Source organism: Bacillus rossius, chromosome 1, assembly GCF_032445375.1.
Source record: "Bacillus rossius redtenbacheri isolate Brsri chromosome 1, Brsri_v3, whole genome shotgun sequence".
NCBI lineage: Eukaryota > Metazoa > Arthropoda > Insecta > Phasmatodea > Bacillidae > Bacillus > Bacillus rossius.
The window spans coordinates 373,449,675-373,466,989 of record NC_086330.1 but is presented as its reverse complement, the minus strand read 5'-3'; the positions used below and the strand labels follow the sequence as shown (position 1 = coordinate 373,466,989).

The 17,315-nt window shown below is 40.1% G+C and overlaps 1 protein-coding gene across 7 annotated transcripts in view; it reads left to right on the top strand.

Moving 5' to 3' along the window:
* Positions 1-17,315, top strand: part of LOC134528493 (dipeptidase 1-like) — a 42,137-nt gene that overhangs the window by 3,896 nt on the left and 20,926 nt on the right. For 3 of the 7 annotated variants that reach the window (XM_063362156.1, XM_063362155.1, XM_063362151.1), the window contains exons 2-4: positions 5,077-5,248; positions 12,581-12,734; positions 14,916-15,069. In XM_063362156.1, coding sequence (XP_063218226.1) covers positions 5,167-5,248; positions 12,581-12,734; positions 14,916-15,069 — 390 coding nt within the window. In that variant the 5' untranslated portion in view covers positions 5,077-5,166. Of the gene's footprint in view, positions 1-1,760; positions 2,031-3,550; positions 3,901-5,076; positions 5,249-12,580; positions 12,735-14,915; positions 15,070-17,315 lie in introns of those variants that run through there. The other 4 variants (XM_063362153.1, XM_063362152.1, XM_063362154.1 and 1 more) reach the window with 4 other exon arrangements.

Here is a 17,315-nt window from a genome sequence, read left to right as displayed (position 1 = left end):
TTCTTTCACTTTGGTGGCCGGGGTTGGTCGCCGCTTGCTAGTAAAGGGAGATTGCACTGAAGCATTTCCCCTACTGCTAGGAGGCATTGCCTTCCCACTACTTGCACTGCATGAATCAGTAGTATTGGTCTGCACTGTGTTTGTGATAGCCGAGTTGTTATTGGAGTGTCGAAGGGCAGAACACACAGGACTGCTGAGCATGGCTGGAGTATAATGCATCCAGTCGCCATTTGGAAGAGTTACCTGTGGAAAAATTAAATTTGAACATTATGTGAGAGAAATAAAGTTAACACAGTGCATAGGCTATAGCTATACATGATTAATAAGCATAACTATGCACAGTGACACATCCATTAGGTTTTCTCAAAATAAAGTGTAGGCCTACTAACTGTCTCTGCCGTCTCCACGAAAGAAACATCCACTTCTGCTCCGACATCCAGTTGAATGCTGTCATCCTCATCAGTAGGCCTATTTGATGCATCAAATGGTAATATTATTGCATCTGAATCTGAATCGAAGGGATTCTTGGCACCATCGATAGTCGGTTTGATTAGGCTCTGCACTCTCTCACAAATGGGATCCTTACTAACTGTTTTTGAAGGACCTCCACCTGAAAAAATACAGAATTAATTTAGTTATGTGGTGTATATTTCATATCCACTGGTGGTATAGTGCGAAGTGTCTTCTTGACAGTGCAAAGGTTATAGTTCTGATTCCAACTCCACCCAAGATACCTCTTTAATATATTACAATTAATTCAAGTAACTAAAAAAATTGTTATTGCACATGTTTACAATTCGTAAAATTGCATTATGGATAAAAATGCATACAATATTTATTGCTGTACCTAAATATAATGTACCAGGATATACAGACAAAAAATATATTACCTGTTCCAGTTAATACTTGAACTCGTTGATCAGCAGAAGTCTTTCGCGTGTGCTTTTTGAGATTCTCCCACACCGCTTTTAAATTTTCTGCAGTCCTGTGATGTTCTCCAGACATACAATTGAAAGTATCTGCAAGTATTTGCCACTGCTTCATTTTTTGTTGCTGTGAAACACCATCTGTTTTTTTATTTTCAATGATATTGAAATGTTCAGTTACTAAATCTAAAAGAATGTATTTCTCCTGCTGCGATGTATTTTTATTTCTCTGCTTCTTTGACAAATTACAGCCTTGGCTCGCCATAGTAGCCTACGAAATTTCTAGCCAAACTTTGATAACGAAAGGTGTTTACAAACAGAAAATCGCGATAATTTCAGAAGATCGAGTTAAACTTATCTCGATTTTCTCAGAGAAAGATAATATGTGGTGAAACACATATAACTTTATCGAGATAGAAATGGAAGATTAACTTTTTATCTCGATAACATCATCGGGATTTTCAACTCGACTGGTGAAACCGGCCCTTAATGTTGAAATGCATGTACGTTAAGTTGTTTCATTTGACCAAAGATTTGACTGACCTGCATAGTCTGATTGCGCAAGTCGGCCTGGCTTCTGTTTACACACGTCCGATACCGGATGATGGACGAAATCGGACGTACAGCAACATGATTGCAACGTTGCAGCATCGATTATCCGAAACAATTCGGAATTGGAAGGTTTTCGCAATGAGCCTCGACTATAATGAAAACTTGCTCATAAAAGCTGATGTGACGGTTATACTCGACCCCTCCCGCGTGATTAGGGCGGTGGAGGGGAGGGGGGTTTGTCTCCCAGCAGTGTGTCGTGCCCCGGCGACCTTGGCAGCACTGGCAGTGCGTCGCGACCCGTGTATCCGTGTAAGGAGCCGCGGACTGCATGTCCAAGGCCGGACGTGAAAGCATTCACAGTCCGAGCACGAGTCACGTTAGGAGGTGCTGCGTCACGCCGTGTGGCGGGGGTCTCTGGTTCGATACCAGCTCCGAGGTCTGGAGCTTGCTACGACACTGGAGGCCCCTCGCACGTACGGCGCTACGTCAGAGCACCGCCTTCACTTGGCATGAGCACTGGCAAGGACGCTCCAGAGCTATCGCCCGACCGCGGTTTGGCATTTCTGTTTTTCTTGTTTTTTTCTAGTCTTCTGTTAGAAATATGGACGTTAAAGGGGAACGTAAAAAATTAACATTTTATTTGCATGTAAATTAAATTACTTGCCTGTACCAATTTCAATACATGATTTCCTATTAGAACAAAACTTTCGAACATTTTATCGCCACGTATAATTACGCGATTGCACCGGAATTTTATTTAAAAATTGTAATCATTTACAAAACTAGCCCGAGGATAATTTATCAAGAAATAATACTAAAATTTCTTAAGATAAATATGCAAAACCATCGTCGAAACTTAAGTTCAAAGTTGGCTTGAAATTGTGTTTGAGAGAGTTAATTTTTAAAATTGCCCGGACACTAACAAGCATATAACCGCTCAGACATCGCGCCAGGTGGCCGACCCGACTGGTGGGGAGCTTCCCTCCCCCGCCGAAGACACGGCATTACACTACACTGCGCGCACCACAGGCCCGTGTGCCAGACTCGTCCCACAAGACGGGAAACCTTCTTTTCACAGACGAGAGAGCCAAACGCCCGATCGTGCATCTGCGGTGTTTTTTTTTTTGTTCATTGTAATTAAATATGGCGGTGTTGACAAAAGGAAAGACCATAAACAAAGCAACGGTATTTATTTGTACGCCGCCATATTTTTCGTTTGCCGTGTGTCCGTGAATGTTTATTTTGGACAACTCATGATAACTAATGGTCAATTAGGTTAGGTTAGCTACATTATAAATACTTTAAAACATTGTGGACGGTTGATTTGGTTAGGATAGCTACATTAAAGATACTGCGAAATCATGTGAACGGTTTCCTAGCCCTGGATAGCTACATATTAAAAAAGTTGTTTGCTAAGCAACCATAAAATGATTTTACAGTATTTTTAATGTAGCTATACTTACCTAATATAACCAACCATCCACGATGTTTTAAAGTATTTATAATGTAGCTAACCTATCCTAATCGACCGCAAAATTTAATGCCACACCGGTTTATACAATGAGATATAACGGCGTATGACGTATGAGTAAGTTACATCCCAAATAAATACACCTGTTGTGGTACGGAAAAAAAAAAGCGAGCCTGAACTTCGGGTTTGGCTCTCTCGTTTGTGAAATTAAGGCTTCCCCCCACAAGACACGCGCCCCGTCTGTTGATCCAAGTGAGTCTACACAAGTGAGGGTGCACCTGAGTTACAGTGCACTTGGCGAGTTATAGAAACCTCGGTTTCTGGCCTAGCACACACTAACTGCACCGGATGGCAACATGATGGCTGGGTCCCTCCCTAATCCGTGCCGCTACGAACACACTTTTAGTTAGGTTAGGCTGTTAAAAACAATTAGTTAAACAAATAGCAAATATTCGTATAAGTTTGTTAAACTGTAGTGTTAAAAAATGCATACCTAACATTTTACGGTTTCGGGAATTGAATCCGTAAACGTGGCGTTCAATTACACGCATTTAATCACCGTGCCGAATAGACTCAAATTTCGCGGAAAATATTTGGATTTCAATGACTTAATTCCAGGATTATAGCATACTTTAAAACTTGCTACTATTTCGTTTTGAGATTATAAACTTTTGTAAAATACATTCCAGAATAGTTTCGTTATCGCAGAGATTTATTTTGTACATTGTTAGCTACGCTTGGAACGTCCTCCGACGTTCACGCAAGCGAATTATACAAAGTGAATGCAGCCACGCACGTGGCCACTCGTGTATAGCAGGAACGCGCATGCGCCGTAGTGTTCCAGTTCCCGTGGTGCGCCCGCGCACTTCTTCGCATTTCCGTTACTCTCTGTAAATCTCACCCTCATCGCTCCAGAATCACCATAACTTCAAAAAAGGAAATAACTATTACGTGAGTTTTATTTTGGCATCACACCTAACCTAACCTAACTTTTGCTTTTAACAACAGCAGAAATTATATATATATATATATATATATATATATATGCAGGGCCGCAACTAGGGGGGAGCAAGCGGGGCATAGCCCCGGGCGCAAAGCTGTAGGGGCGCCGAAATCGCTTGCATTGTAATTCCTACTACAACTGGTAACTGGTAAAAAGTTTTTTTTTAACATGCATGCCAGGAATGTCTAATCTGATTTACAATATAACGTCTCAACATATATTTAATGAACAAGTCTAGTGATTATACGGACTACTCTATGGACATAGTGGGTTCATGCATGGAAGGTACAGTAGCACAGAAACTGTTACATGTAGGTATGGAAGATGCTTAAATAGCACCATTTTTCCGTGGGAGGGCCCCCGGGCTTTGTTGGTGTGGTATGTGCAAAAAAAGAGGGGGGGGGGGGGGGCGCATGAATCCATTCGGCCCCGGGTGCTAGAGTCTCTAGTTGCGGCCCTGTATATATGGGAAGATGCACGAACTCGGAATGTGGGAAGCCTTCTTTTCACAGACGAGAGAGCCACAACCCGAAGTTCATGTTTTTTTTCCGTATCTTTAATGTAGCTATCCTAACCAAATCAACCGTCCACAATGTTTTAAGGTATTTATAATGTAGCTAACCTAACCTAATTGACCATTACATTAGTATCATTTTATCAACACCGCCATATTTATTTACAATCAGTGGCGTAGCCAGGATTTGTGTATGGGAGGTGTTAAGAAGCATGGCCCCCCGCTTTAATACGGGAAAATTTGGATTTTAAGGTGTAAAATAGTGCTATTTTAGCAGTTTTCGGTTCTTAAATTTAAATATTGTAATCGTAAAAATTTTATTAATTTTAATATGAAATTTGTTTGAGTGATGAATAAGAAATTAATTAAAGATTTGGTGCTGGGGGGGGGGAGTGGTTGAACCCCTAAACCCCCCCCCCCCCCCCCCCCCGGCTACGCCACTGTTTACAACGAACCAAAAAAAAACCGAAGATGCACGATCGGCCGTTTGGCTCTCTCGTCTGTGAAAGGAAGGAAGTCTTCCCTCGGAATGTTCTCGGGGGGGTGAGAGAGTGTGGCGCTGCAGTCGCCGCGCGGCGAGTGTTGACGCCGGACTTCCTGCTGCCGGCAGGGGCGTGTGACGGCGTGTGACGGCGTGTGACACGGCGTGTGACGGCGTGTGACACGGCGTGTGACGGCCGCGGAGCGGACACACGCGGCCATGGCGCGCGACAAGCAGCAGGGGTACCGCGCCGGCCGCGAGACGCAGCCTGGGGTCTTCAGGGTGGCAGCACCCTCCTCCGGTGAGTACCCTGCAGCCTGCACTCTGTCCAGCCTCGTGTAGGCCAGAGCGCTGTACTCTTCTGCGGCCACGTTCCAGGGTTTTTTTTTTTTTTTTTTGACGTGACAACGTCTAATAAATCGATGAACGCCGGCTGCACGCACGGAAAAGTGTCCCGATACGCACATTGTTCCGTTACGCTGTGTTCCGTTACGCTGTCGGCGAGTGCGGTAATAATAGGTTATGTTACAATTGACTAAAAAAATTATGGTGATTCATATAATTGATGATAGATATTTGATTACAGTTTATTTATACGAAAACTTGTTCATATTTATATTTAAACTTTACAGCTAAACGCCAGTTTTTAAAATTAATTACAAGTCATCTACACGTGAACTGTTTTGTCGACTGTTAATAAAGTGAATTGAAAAGTGGTTTTCATTGCTTATCACAATAACAATTTCGTCAATGAAGGTTAATTATTCTTGCATTTTAAAAAACTTATTACTAGTATAATTTCAAGTATGTATTCTTTTATTATTAAAATAAAAATGATTCAATTTTTTTCATAAAATTATGCAATAATTTCATCAATGTTTTGTTATGACGTTGTTAACGTTAATCTATCGTCCGTAAACCGACTTTACAACCAATTTTTTTTTTATTTGATAGTGGCCTACAGCCTGAAGCCCACGGCCATAATGTAATGTGTCCTTATTCGAAGCTTTCGTTATCATATCTTATCAATCAAATCTCCGTATGTAAAGCTACACCCATGCCTTACCCGGGACTCGAACCCAGAACCCCCTCGCATGGGCCATTCCAGGTTTTTGTTCTAGTACACGAAGACTTATTCAGAAACGGACGCTGATTTTTCAATTGCTGGATGATGGGGAGGGGGGTAGAACCATTTTCTCCCGCTGTTTGATTTCGATTTTTACCATTTGTTGATGGGAGTGATAGGTTTTTTTTTTTTTTTTTTTTTCCGGGGACGAATTTTTGCACGATGACTATTGAAGCCAAGTCGCGGGCGAGGTGTATGCCGTTGGCACAGTCACAATATAAAAAAAAATGGTTGTCTGTAAAGTCTGTTTACGGGCGGTAGTTTAACGTGACAACGTCATAACAAAACATTGATGAAAAGATTGCATACTTTTATGAATAAAATTGAATCATCTTTATTGAATTATCACTATTTTGTATGGATACAAATAAGTGTAATGAAATCTACAATTTAATTGATAAATTTACTTTTATTTGCACTCTTTAATTCAAATATGGTTGTTATTATTTTAACGAATAAATTATTTTAACTATAAGTTTCATACATGTTTGCTATTTAACTTCTTCCAATGTGTTATGCTGTTAAGGATAGGACGATGATAGGAAACGAATGAGTGTGTTTAAAGTTTAATGTGCCTCGAAAAAGTCAAATCGATGGTTGTTCCAATCGAGTGGAAGAGAGATAGATGTGGCGCAAGCGTACAATGAGCGTAACGGGACAATGAGTCATCCTTTTTCGTGCGTGCAGCCGGCGTTCATCAATTTACTAGACGTTGTCACGTCAAAAAAGTTACAATTTGGCATCAGATACTGATAGAAAAATGCGCAATATTTTAACGGGGTAGGTATAATGCCTGAGGTAGGCCATACAGCAATGTTTGTCGACTAGTTCACGCCAGCAGTTCAACTAAACACCGTACTATTTGAATTTCGTATTTACCCATGTGATCTGCCTGTTTTCAACACTCGTGCCCGACCTTTGTAATTTTAGAAATGGTTAAAGAGAATTGCAACAAGAAACTTTTACATGTTAATTAGTTCCGCGGGTTCCATAATCTGCCATCAGACAATGATTGACTTGTCTGTCACATTTATAATAAGTAAAGGGCCGTTAACCACTTATTATATTCATTATACAGGTTAATACCTAAAAAAATTCAATACATACCTACATTTTATTGATCATCTTGGTTTAATAATACCTTATATACAAACGATAGTTGCTCTACCTCGAGTACATATTTCATTTTGTTAAGGGGCCCGCCTCGTCAGGGGTGTATGTGTGTCAGTGAGGCGGGACTAGCTGGTGCTTCTAGCGCGGTGTCTCCTCTGGACTGGCGCGCAGTCTTCTCGCAGTCACAGGATAACTGTGAAATTTGATCGGTGATCTTAACATATGGCCAAGAACTGGAGATAAAGGTGTAATGCAAGATACTTAAGTGCTTTTAAAAAATCTGTAGTGATGTTTTACGCCTTAAAAATTACTCTGAAAACATGCATTTTAGCCAATTTAGCTCTTTAAAAAATTAAGTTAAAACACTTAATCCGAAATCAGAAGTAATTTTCGGACCTCAGCGAACTCTTAAATGCTTTTCGGAAACAGACCCCACTCGGATATCTTGAGTAGTTTTGAAATCGCTTCGTTTTTATGAAGCTCTGCGCACCGTGTGAGTGCCCGGGTTAACAGACTTCCTGGTGTGTTTGGGCAAATTAACACATGCATTTTATATATATATATATTATTTTAACAATTTTCTCTACCTTGGATTGCTGCAGTCCAAGCTGCTATTCAGTACTTCGTGCTACACAGCGCGTGGAGCGCAAACAGGAAGTTGTCACTGCGAGTGCGTGCTTTTTTGTAGCGATGTCTATCACACAGCGTAACGTCCGCGGGCTTTGTGCGCCTCCGCCCGTTCACGCGCTGCGGACATAGAGTCGTGGCACGGTAGAGTACCACAGCAGCTAGGCTTGTGGCACCCTCACTTGTCTTCGTGCCTCCAACTACTAAAATAACGATTGCGACAAAATTATGACTTTTAATATCAAAAATTTCATTTTATTTCGCGGAGTTGAAACTTGATCCCAGGAAATTAAAAGTCCTATTGCCCTTGCCCGTCCCTAAAAATCCAAGGAAAAAGAGAAATTTTGTAGGGAATATTGTTACAGGGTTTTACTGGCTTTAACCAAAATTTTCATTCATAATTTTATAAATTAACATGATTGTGAAATTATCATTTCCATGCAACTTAATTCTACCTTATTAAACACTCATATATACAAGTACCTAAAAATATATATTTAAGTTTTGTACAAAAAAAGTCATGCATTTCAGATAAAAACGACAAGAAACAAATTGAAATGTTTATTTTACTTTAAAATTAGTAGTGCAGTATGTTTGAGGTTTAATGTACAGTAATTTAGGAATCAACTGGATTAATTGGGTTTGGATTATATTTGAAGTTATCTTGGAGACATATAATGGGGCTGCATCACAGGGACATTTGAGAAACACCGAGTAGGCCTACCTGTAGTAATGTTGTAGTTTGCTTTACACCTTTTACCTGGGCTCAACTTATCTAGTTTGTCTAGTCTAGTCAGTGAAGGGAGTTAGTCATGGCGCCAATTGCTGCCATGGCTGGCCAATCTTCCTCCTAGCACATGATGCATGCTACCTCTCCTGCATGGCTAACACCCTGCGTGATTAGAGCGTATGGGCTCCGGCCTGAGACGCACTTAAGAGTCTATCCCTAACCCAGACACCTACCAAACACACTTAGTTTTAATTTAGGTTAGGAAAAAAAAATTGAGTGGTGCGAGGCAGTGTGTTGGGACAGAGGTGCGGGTAAGAGACGACCTGAAGAGTGTGTCACTGTCGAACAGAGCTCCAGTGGGGACGAGAAAAAAAAGGTGTCTTACAGAGAAGTGATTAATTTTGTGAGCAGACATTCAAATTAATTATAATTAAATTAGCTAACAAATAAAAAAAACTCCAGTTAACTACTTAATTGTGCTGTCCTCCCCCATTTCGAACACTAGAATCGTCCCGAGAATTTTATTTCCACCGTCTCTGTGTTTGCTCGCAACTCGGCCCCGGCTTAACCGCAGACGGATTTACACGTCGCGAAGAAAGAAGGAATGGGTTGAATTGTTCTTTATCTCGAGTAAAGATAAGCCCGAGGCTTTGACAGGGAGCACACGGCCGCTTGGGGCGACGAGGCGACAGTCGCGACCCAACATGGCGGACAAGAGGGTGCTGTCAGGTAACGCGCGCCCCGCTCAGTGGCGGATCCAGAGGTTCACCTCGGAGGCGGCACTCTAGGATTCCAGAGTAGCCAGAGAAAAAATGTCTTTAAATTTCTAAATTTGTATTTAATCTACGCACACTACACATAACATCCAACCACATCAGATTTTACGATTCTACAAGAAATCCATTAATTATATTAAAATATTTTATTGGTTTCAGAAACAATCATTTTTATCGGCAATATTAAGGCGATTGGTGCACGGTAAAAAACGGTCACAGGCCCGAAAACAATGAATTTTGTATCATATGACCACTAAAGAGTCTAGATGCCTATGTGGGTGACTGTTACTATGTAGGGAGGTCAGGAGCTTAGTTCCAGCTCGTCAGTGACAACTGGTTTTGTCGGGGGGGGGGGGGGGGCACTTGCCCCTGGTGGCCCCCCCCCCCCCCCCTGTGTAGACCCAGGCTGCTTTCAAAACTGGTCTCTCGTCATTAACGCTAGCACCGGATATCAAATATAAATAATTAGTTAACGTCTCATTTAACAGTTACCTGAAAAAAAATTCCTATACGCTGAAATAATAGATACAATTTAACGTTTCCAGTTAAACAATCAAATCGACAGCAAATAAGGAATTTTCCGTTCAATTTCTTATTAGGTAATAACGTGTGTTTGTATTTGCTTGAACTGCGAATAATTAAACTTAAAAATTTGATCTAGTTCTAGTTAACACAAATAAATTTGAAAAAGTGTATTTAGCCTACATCTTATTAAGAATGTAAGACGTTGACAGCCATTGTATTTTATTTCTAAATTGCAAGGATTTTTGTTTGTTTGTTTATTTGAGTGGAGGTTTCTTGAGAAACTATATCTGAGCTATGGGGTTAAATAAGAGCTAAATTAATAAACTCTGTATTTACGCAATCTTCCATGAAGTATTGTAATAGTAAAAACACAAGTTATGCCGGTAACTCTTGTCACTTCAGGAGCCAAGAGGTTACTACTCCTCAGCCCACATTCTAAATAATAACCTGCGTTGGATTTAGAATAATTGTTGCAGTGTTACTGCCCCCATTCCTGGAAATCTTTAGTGACATCAGAAACTCGATTCAGGCGAAGGTCTCCCCGTATCCGAGTCCGTCTCATTTCTTGTTTCGTGGTCGCCTTGTGTGGAGGTCCCTTATTTCCGTGTTGGTTTCGATTACGAGCTAGCCTCGCCATCGGCGTCGCAAGGATATTTTTTTTTTGTGGGGGGGGGGGGGGGGGGACTTGATTTGATTTAGTTGTTGAGGAATATCCATTCCCTGCGGGAGGGGGGGGGGGGGTGAAGCGGGGGCCCCGGGAAAATTTGGGGTTTGAAGATACAAAAAAGTGGTTTTTAGGCATTTTTCTTTCCTAAATATTCTAATTATAGTTGGTTGCAATGGAAGGCCGCGCACTTGATCGGATCGGCTCGACTCGTCTCGGCTTTCTGCTATCGGTGCGCTTCGGTCAGGGCCGGTGCAAGGTAAATTGGCTCCCTAGGCGAAAAACCTTAATCCCCCCCCCCCCCCCCCTCCCTGCCGGACACCCCAAAAAAATTTTCCTTGCCTCAAAATACATCCCGTTAGCCTACGATTTTGTCAACAATCAAATGTAAGCAGGCTTGTGTTTTTTTTTTTTTTTTTACCTTTTTACTTATTACAAATCATAAACAGGTCACCGTGGACTTTAAATAATTACTTATATCAATATAAACATTCCAAACTGTTACAAAAATCCATTTTCATCTAGTTTCAATAATCGTTAAACATATTATATCAGCTGTCATGTGTCGTGCTGCGCCGCCCCCAGCTACTTGGCGCCCTGGGCGGTTGCCTAGTTCGCCTATATGGACGCGCCGGCCCTGGCTTCGGTATCGGACCTGATTTTGATTTTACACGAAGATCGAATTAAAAAGTGCTCACATTACCACGATTGGACTAAATGCACCATGCGCAACATATGGGTTGTATCACAGAAATAATATATTTAATATAACTACGAAACTAAATATATTATTGGAGGGGACGAAATTGAAGACTTTTATTATTGGGGGGGGGGGGGCGTGTTCCCCCCCCCCCCCCGGTTGCGACGCCCATGGCCTCGCTTCCGAGGTCGTCTTTATCACGGTTGCATTGTGTTAGATGTCACTCTTTACCGAGGTCGTCTCGTATCGGAGGTCGACCCTTTACCGAGGTCGTCTAGTATCGGAGGTCGACCCTTTACCGAGGTCGTCTCGTCTTCGAGGTTTCATTGTTTCCGAGGGTGCTCTTAAATTCGTACCTATATACCTATGTGTTAATCAACATTGAAGAATAGGAGTTAGTGGTCGAAATGTCTGCTTGAAGAATCAAAAATTTGGCTCCTACCTACCAGTAGTCACTGATTATTGCGGATTCAGCATATCATCATAACATTATCTCATCTAACAATTACCAGAAATTTTTTTTCCCTATACACTGAAATAACAGCAAATAAGAAATGTATTTCAAAGATTCAGAATTTAAAATTTTCGAAGTCATGTTAAAATCTGCAGGCAAAAATGTTTTTGTTTTTTATGTACAATTGTTGGAGTGTATTCCACGCGGTCTAGCGGATACAGCAGGTTTGTTTGACTCGAGGTCTCTCGTGCTCCTCGGGAGTTGAAAGAGTTGGGAGCGAGTTGACCTGCGGGCAAAAACAGTCGGTAACTTTTAATACACGAAGAAAACGCTATTTGTTGTAAAACAATGATGGCGGAAAATATAGCAGACATAGTGAGAAATTTGTTTGGAAATGAAGATTCATATGAAGATGAAGCTGTTATTGATTTACCGTATATTGGCCTACAAATTATAAGAGAGCTTGAGAAGGTAAAAAATATAAATATTGCTTTTTGACTTTAAACCGCCTGTGGTATGCATAAGCTAACCTGTACGAGGAAACGATTGCAAATCATGTGATTGTTAAATAAAGGACACCAAATAAGTTACATTGAAATGTTTTTCCGCTTCAATGTCGTCATCTATTAAAATATTACCGTCATCACCAAATGTAGCTTGATAACATATTGACTCCATCGTGAAAGTCGCGCCAAAACAACCAGCAGACGGCTTGCCCTCGCAAACTCTTCCTCGAGAGGAGTGACCTGAGAGCAACTTGCCCCGGCGAGTAAAACGACCATCCGCCATACTGCTTCCGGATAAGGGCGCCCCGAGAGTTGACAGGTCAAAAATAGACCTCGAGTCAAACAAACCTAGTGAGTCAGTCAGGGGCTGAGGACCAGCGACAGTTGGAGGCACGGTGCCTGGTCGTTGCAGTGCCGCGGCTGTGGTGGTACCTGGCGGGGGCGGCTGCGGCGCTGCTGTGCGTCACCGTCGTGGTGCTGTCGGTGGTGCTCCCGGGACTGCAGAGCGGTGCGGAGGCCCCGCTGGCGGGCGCCCGGGTGCTGGACGTGGTGCCCCTGATAGACGGGTGAGCACGCTGCTTCGGCCTCCTGTACTGTCTGAGCTGAGGGCCCTTGCCTGGCATTGATGATGCACATCATCATCATCATCATCATCATCATCATCATCATCATCATCATCATCATCAACTGCTTCCAGCCTGTGGCCGGGTCTGTCCCTCCAACATTCCTCCTCCTTCACTTATCTGCTCTTCTCACATCCTCCTTGGTCTTCTTTGGAGTCTTCTTACTGAGTAAGTACTTCAACTCTGTCAATTTCCTAGGCAATTCTTTTTGACCCTGCCATTACTTTCGCGAGGCTGGAGATGAATGGCATCTGCAGGGCTCACGGTCAGACAGTAGCAAGCACAGAGACGAGGCTTCGTTGATGGCTGCTATATACTGCTAGGACCGCAATTTCAAATGGCCGTCCGTAGGTGGCATGCCCCACCGGCGCGGCGTGGTGTAGGACGTGACAGGCCTGGGAAGATGGCGACCAAAATTATAATTCCACCTGAGCAGATGAAGTGATATGATGGGTGAATGAATAAAGTCACTTCATCCCAAATAAGTCCATTATTGTTATTTTTACAGTAATTCAAGTGTTTACCCAGGCGTGGAGTCCTCTATAATCCTGGAGATTCTGCCACCTAAGCATCCGTGTGTAGCCATGTGATGTAAAACAATATTAAAGAAACAAATTGTTAGTTGTAAATTAATAATTATATTTAAGTGTAGTTTTTAACTATGAACTACTCATGAAGAAAAATTACTGCTAAGTAAATGTCAAAAGTAGATATATAATCATTGGTTGGCAACATTTGCTTTAGTTTATTCGTCACCATGAAAAAACCCAAAATATTGTATGAAAAGTTACCAAGTTTTATTCCCGGAACCCTGTAGCCATCCTGTTGGTACAGCAACGCACTGGCCTGGACACAAGATCTCATGTTACGTTCTCTAGTCTTTTCCACCAGCTGCTAATTGTGGCCAGTCCACACGTTTCTGTGGACGGTACATCAGTGTTTAAGTCAAGTTGGCTCTGAATCACTCAGGTGCAACTCAGTGCTTGAAAATAAATATGTGCGTAGTAGTCGGTATTGAACCAGTGACTCTTCCATCACCTCAGCACTCTTAGCCACTTAACTCTCTTAAATGTTTTTTTTAATAAGTTAAAAGTACATAAAAAAATTTTAACAAACTGTTTGTGTAACATAACCTAGTAAATGTGGATTTGATGTCAAGAGACTGTGGTTTGTTACAATTTTATTTTAAAAAAAAGTTAAAATTTGGCTTTTTTCAAGCATTATTAATAATTTAATGTTATGTAATGTTATTAATTTAATGCTTTAAGATGAATATGGTTGTAACAGATTAGGTGATCAGTTTGTTGGGTTTGAATCCCTAGTGTCAAATCTTTCTTCAATTTTATCTTATCAGATACAAAAAGAAGGTCATTATTGCGTTGAAATATTTTATTTCTTAATCCTTTTGAGTTATCTTGACATGGAGGTAAACCAACACAAACACATTGAAAGGATTAAAATAAAGTCAGTCTTAAGTTCTTCAATGCATCATACCTTATTGGGACATTAAAATAAATAAAGATTAAAGAAATGTGCATGTAGCATGTAATTAACTGTATTTTTAATGGAATGATTTGAACAGAATTAAATTCCAAGTACATATACTGTGACACACTTGTCGCATCTCTTGCGATAAGTCTTGATGCGGAAGCCGGTGTTCCACATGATTGGTCCACCCGCCTCACAGCGGCGTCGCGAGAGGGGGAGAGGTTCAGGTGCTGGCCCCGTGTATCTCCTCACTGGCTGCTAACTTCCTCGAAGAAGGCTTTGAGAAGCAATATGACAAATGACTCATTCATTTTGGCGATTATGTTCATAATAAACCCCTGCTGAACTTTTGGCGATAAACTTATTATCTTATATAAATTTGTCTTTTTTTATAGCCCGTCGGAGGTTGAAAAAAAAATCCCTCGTGTTTAGCACATGCGAGAATCGGACATTAGGTGATTCAGAATGTAAAGGTGAATTTCTGTTAACCCGGAATAGCATCCCGATTTCGCACCCTCACAAACATAATTATACTTTCTTTTTCGGTTTACACTGCAAACAGGACGAAGTGGATTGCGCGCGACTTCTGGGCTTTAGCGTCTATTTTGGAAACAAGCCTCGCGTGTGCGGTTGCAGCCACAACGACCTCCCGTGGAACCTGCGGACCTTGGCGAAGGACCAACTGAGGAACTTCAGCTTCGACTCTGACCTGTCGAGGGACCCCGTGTGGAACTGCTCCAGCTGCTTCACGGACCTGCCGCGCCTCCGGAGGGGCAAGGTGGGGGGCCAGGTGAGTGCTTCATTCCATGCATCCTCGTGTTCGACTTTACTAAAGCTTTCAACCCATTAGCCAACAAATAACATAACATAAAATTACTTACAATTCAAACATACATTCTTAGGGATGACTTAAAATGCCTTGATAAAATTAACATTAATTTGTTTTAACAATTTTTAATTCTATAATGAATCTTGGAATCTCGGAGATTCATGCTCTAGACAGGTACAAACTTTCACAAATATATCTTTTAACACTGTGTACGTTTTACATAGAATGCAAATATAAAAAATAACTTCATTCAATCCTTAGGGATGACTTACAATGCCTTGATAAAATTAACATTATTTTTTTAACAATTTGTAATTCTATAATAAATCTCAGAATCTCAGAGATTCATGCTCTAGACAGGTACAAATATTCACAAATACATCGTTTAAAACAGTGTACGTTTTACATAGAATACAAAACCACTCTGTGGATAAAATTCGTTGAGATTCAGTGACATCTTGTACATACAAACAACCTCAATAAGTACAAATCAACACATTTTTTTTCATTTAAAGGAAAATATATATATTTATTTATTTATTTATACAAAATTTGATTGCACTCTGTTGTTAACATGTTACACCTGTCTTTCCAGTGTGTGTGTGGCTTAGTCTTTTTATTAGTTTATTTAAAACCTTTGGTCAGAGTATAATTTGTTACATAGAGGATTAATTTATTCAAATAAATTGTGAAACAAATTATTAACATACCCCTTCACGTTAATAATAAGGTTTGACTCTAATATTCACTATTAGGAAATATGATACACTCATATTTTTAAATGACTGTTTAATTAGTGCTGTTTTGAAGTATTGACCATAAGTAATTACATAATCTGAAGTCATGCAGCTGAAAACCTAAAGCACGATTGAAAATTTGTAGTGAAACTTATACTCTGTGAAGTTTATAGTGAAACTAATACTCTGTGAAGTTTATTGTAAAACTGATACTGTGTGAAGTTTAGCAATAAAGTTACGTGTGGAGTCTCTCCTGATGTTAAGAATGCTGACAATTTTAAACTGAGACAAACTGTAATTGATGAACGTGAGCAGACAAGAGATTTTTGCTGATTCATACGACAACTAAATACACTCCCTCGGTTCCTCGACTCTCCAGTACGTGTTGAGTTATTGTTGACTTTGTGATAAATTTATGCCTCTTTCACCAGTTCAACTATCCTGAATGGATGGCCGGCTGACTTCAGATATGTTACTGATATTTATATTTACATGCATCTTGATGGCTTGAAATTAAAGACTTCATTAAAAGAACACACAAACTCTAATAAAAGGTCCAATTTTTTTAGCACATTTTCAAAACAAAAAAAAAACTTGCTTCACAATATTATTTTTTTCCTTTATGTCGCGAGGGCACACTCAATGATATGCAGATGGAGTTGATTGAATGACAATGTAATGCAAATTTGAATGGTAAATTTACGAGTGTGGATATACTGACAATTGACTTTAAATATACCACTTAAATCACGCTGAGTTCATAGCATCACTCTTTAGAACACAGTAGTGTGAACAGCTTTTCTCTAAGATGAACAATAAATCAAATTAAGCAATTTCCGGATGGTGTCAATTTGAAAAATTTGCTTTGAATTGGTTAATCTGGAATTAGTTACCAAAAAAAAAAATATTTAAACATTAAAATAAAGAACTAATTAAGACAAATTGTTTTATATAAAATGATTTTGAATTCTGTTATCACATTTTGTTAGTGTCATAGATGTATTTTACAATCCTGGAAAAAGTTTGGTCGGCAGATATAAAGTAACTATCAATATAAAATGTACATATTTTATTTAAATTATATTAATTTAATTTGTTATTTTTAATACCTATCTTACAAATAAAGACAAACATTCCCTCATGTGTGGATTTTTTCAAACAATCTAATCACTAATTGACACAAATAATTTGTCCATTAAGCCAAAATTTGTTTAGTTTAATTTCTATCGTTAAGTTATTGGCTGTAATTTTTCATAGTGATACTGTTAAAAATCATTTTTGTTCATTTAATGTAAAGTTATTAATTATTAGATTTTCTAGTTTCCTTGAACGAGCTCAGTAGAATGTAACTTTGGGTGTATGACTGTATGTGTGTACTGTTAGAATATTAATGTACTCTGTATAAAAATTTTATAACCATTTTTTGTACTCTTAATAGTCATCAAAAATGTAACACTGGATTATTTATTT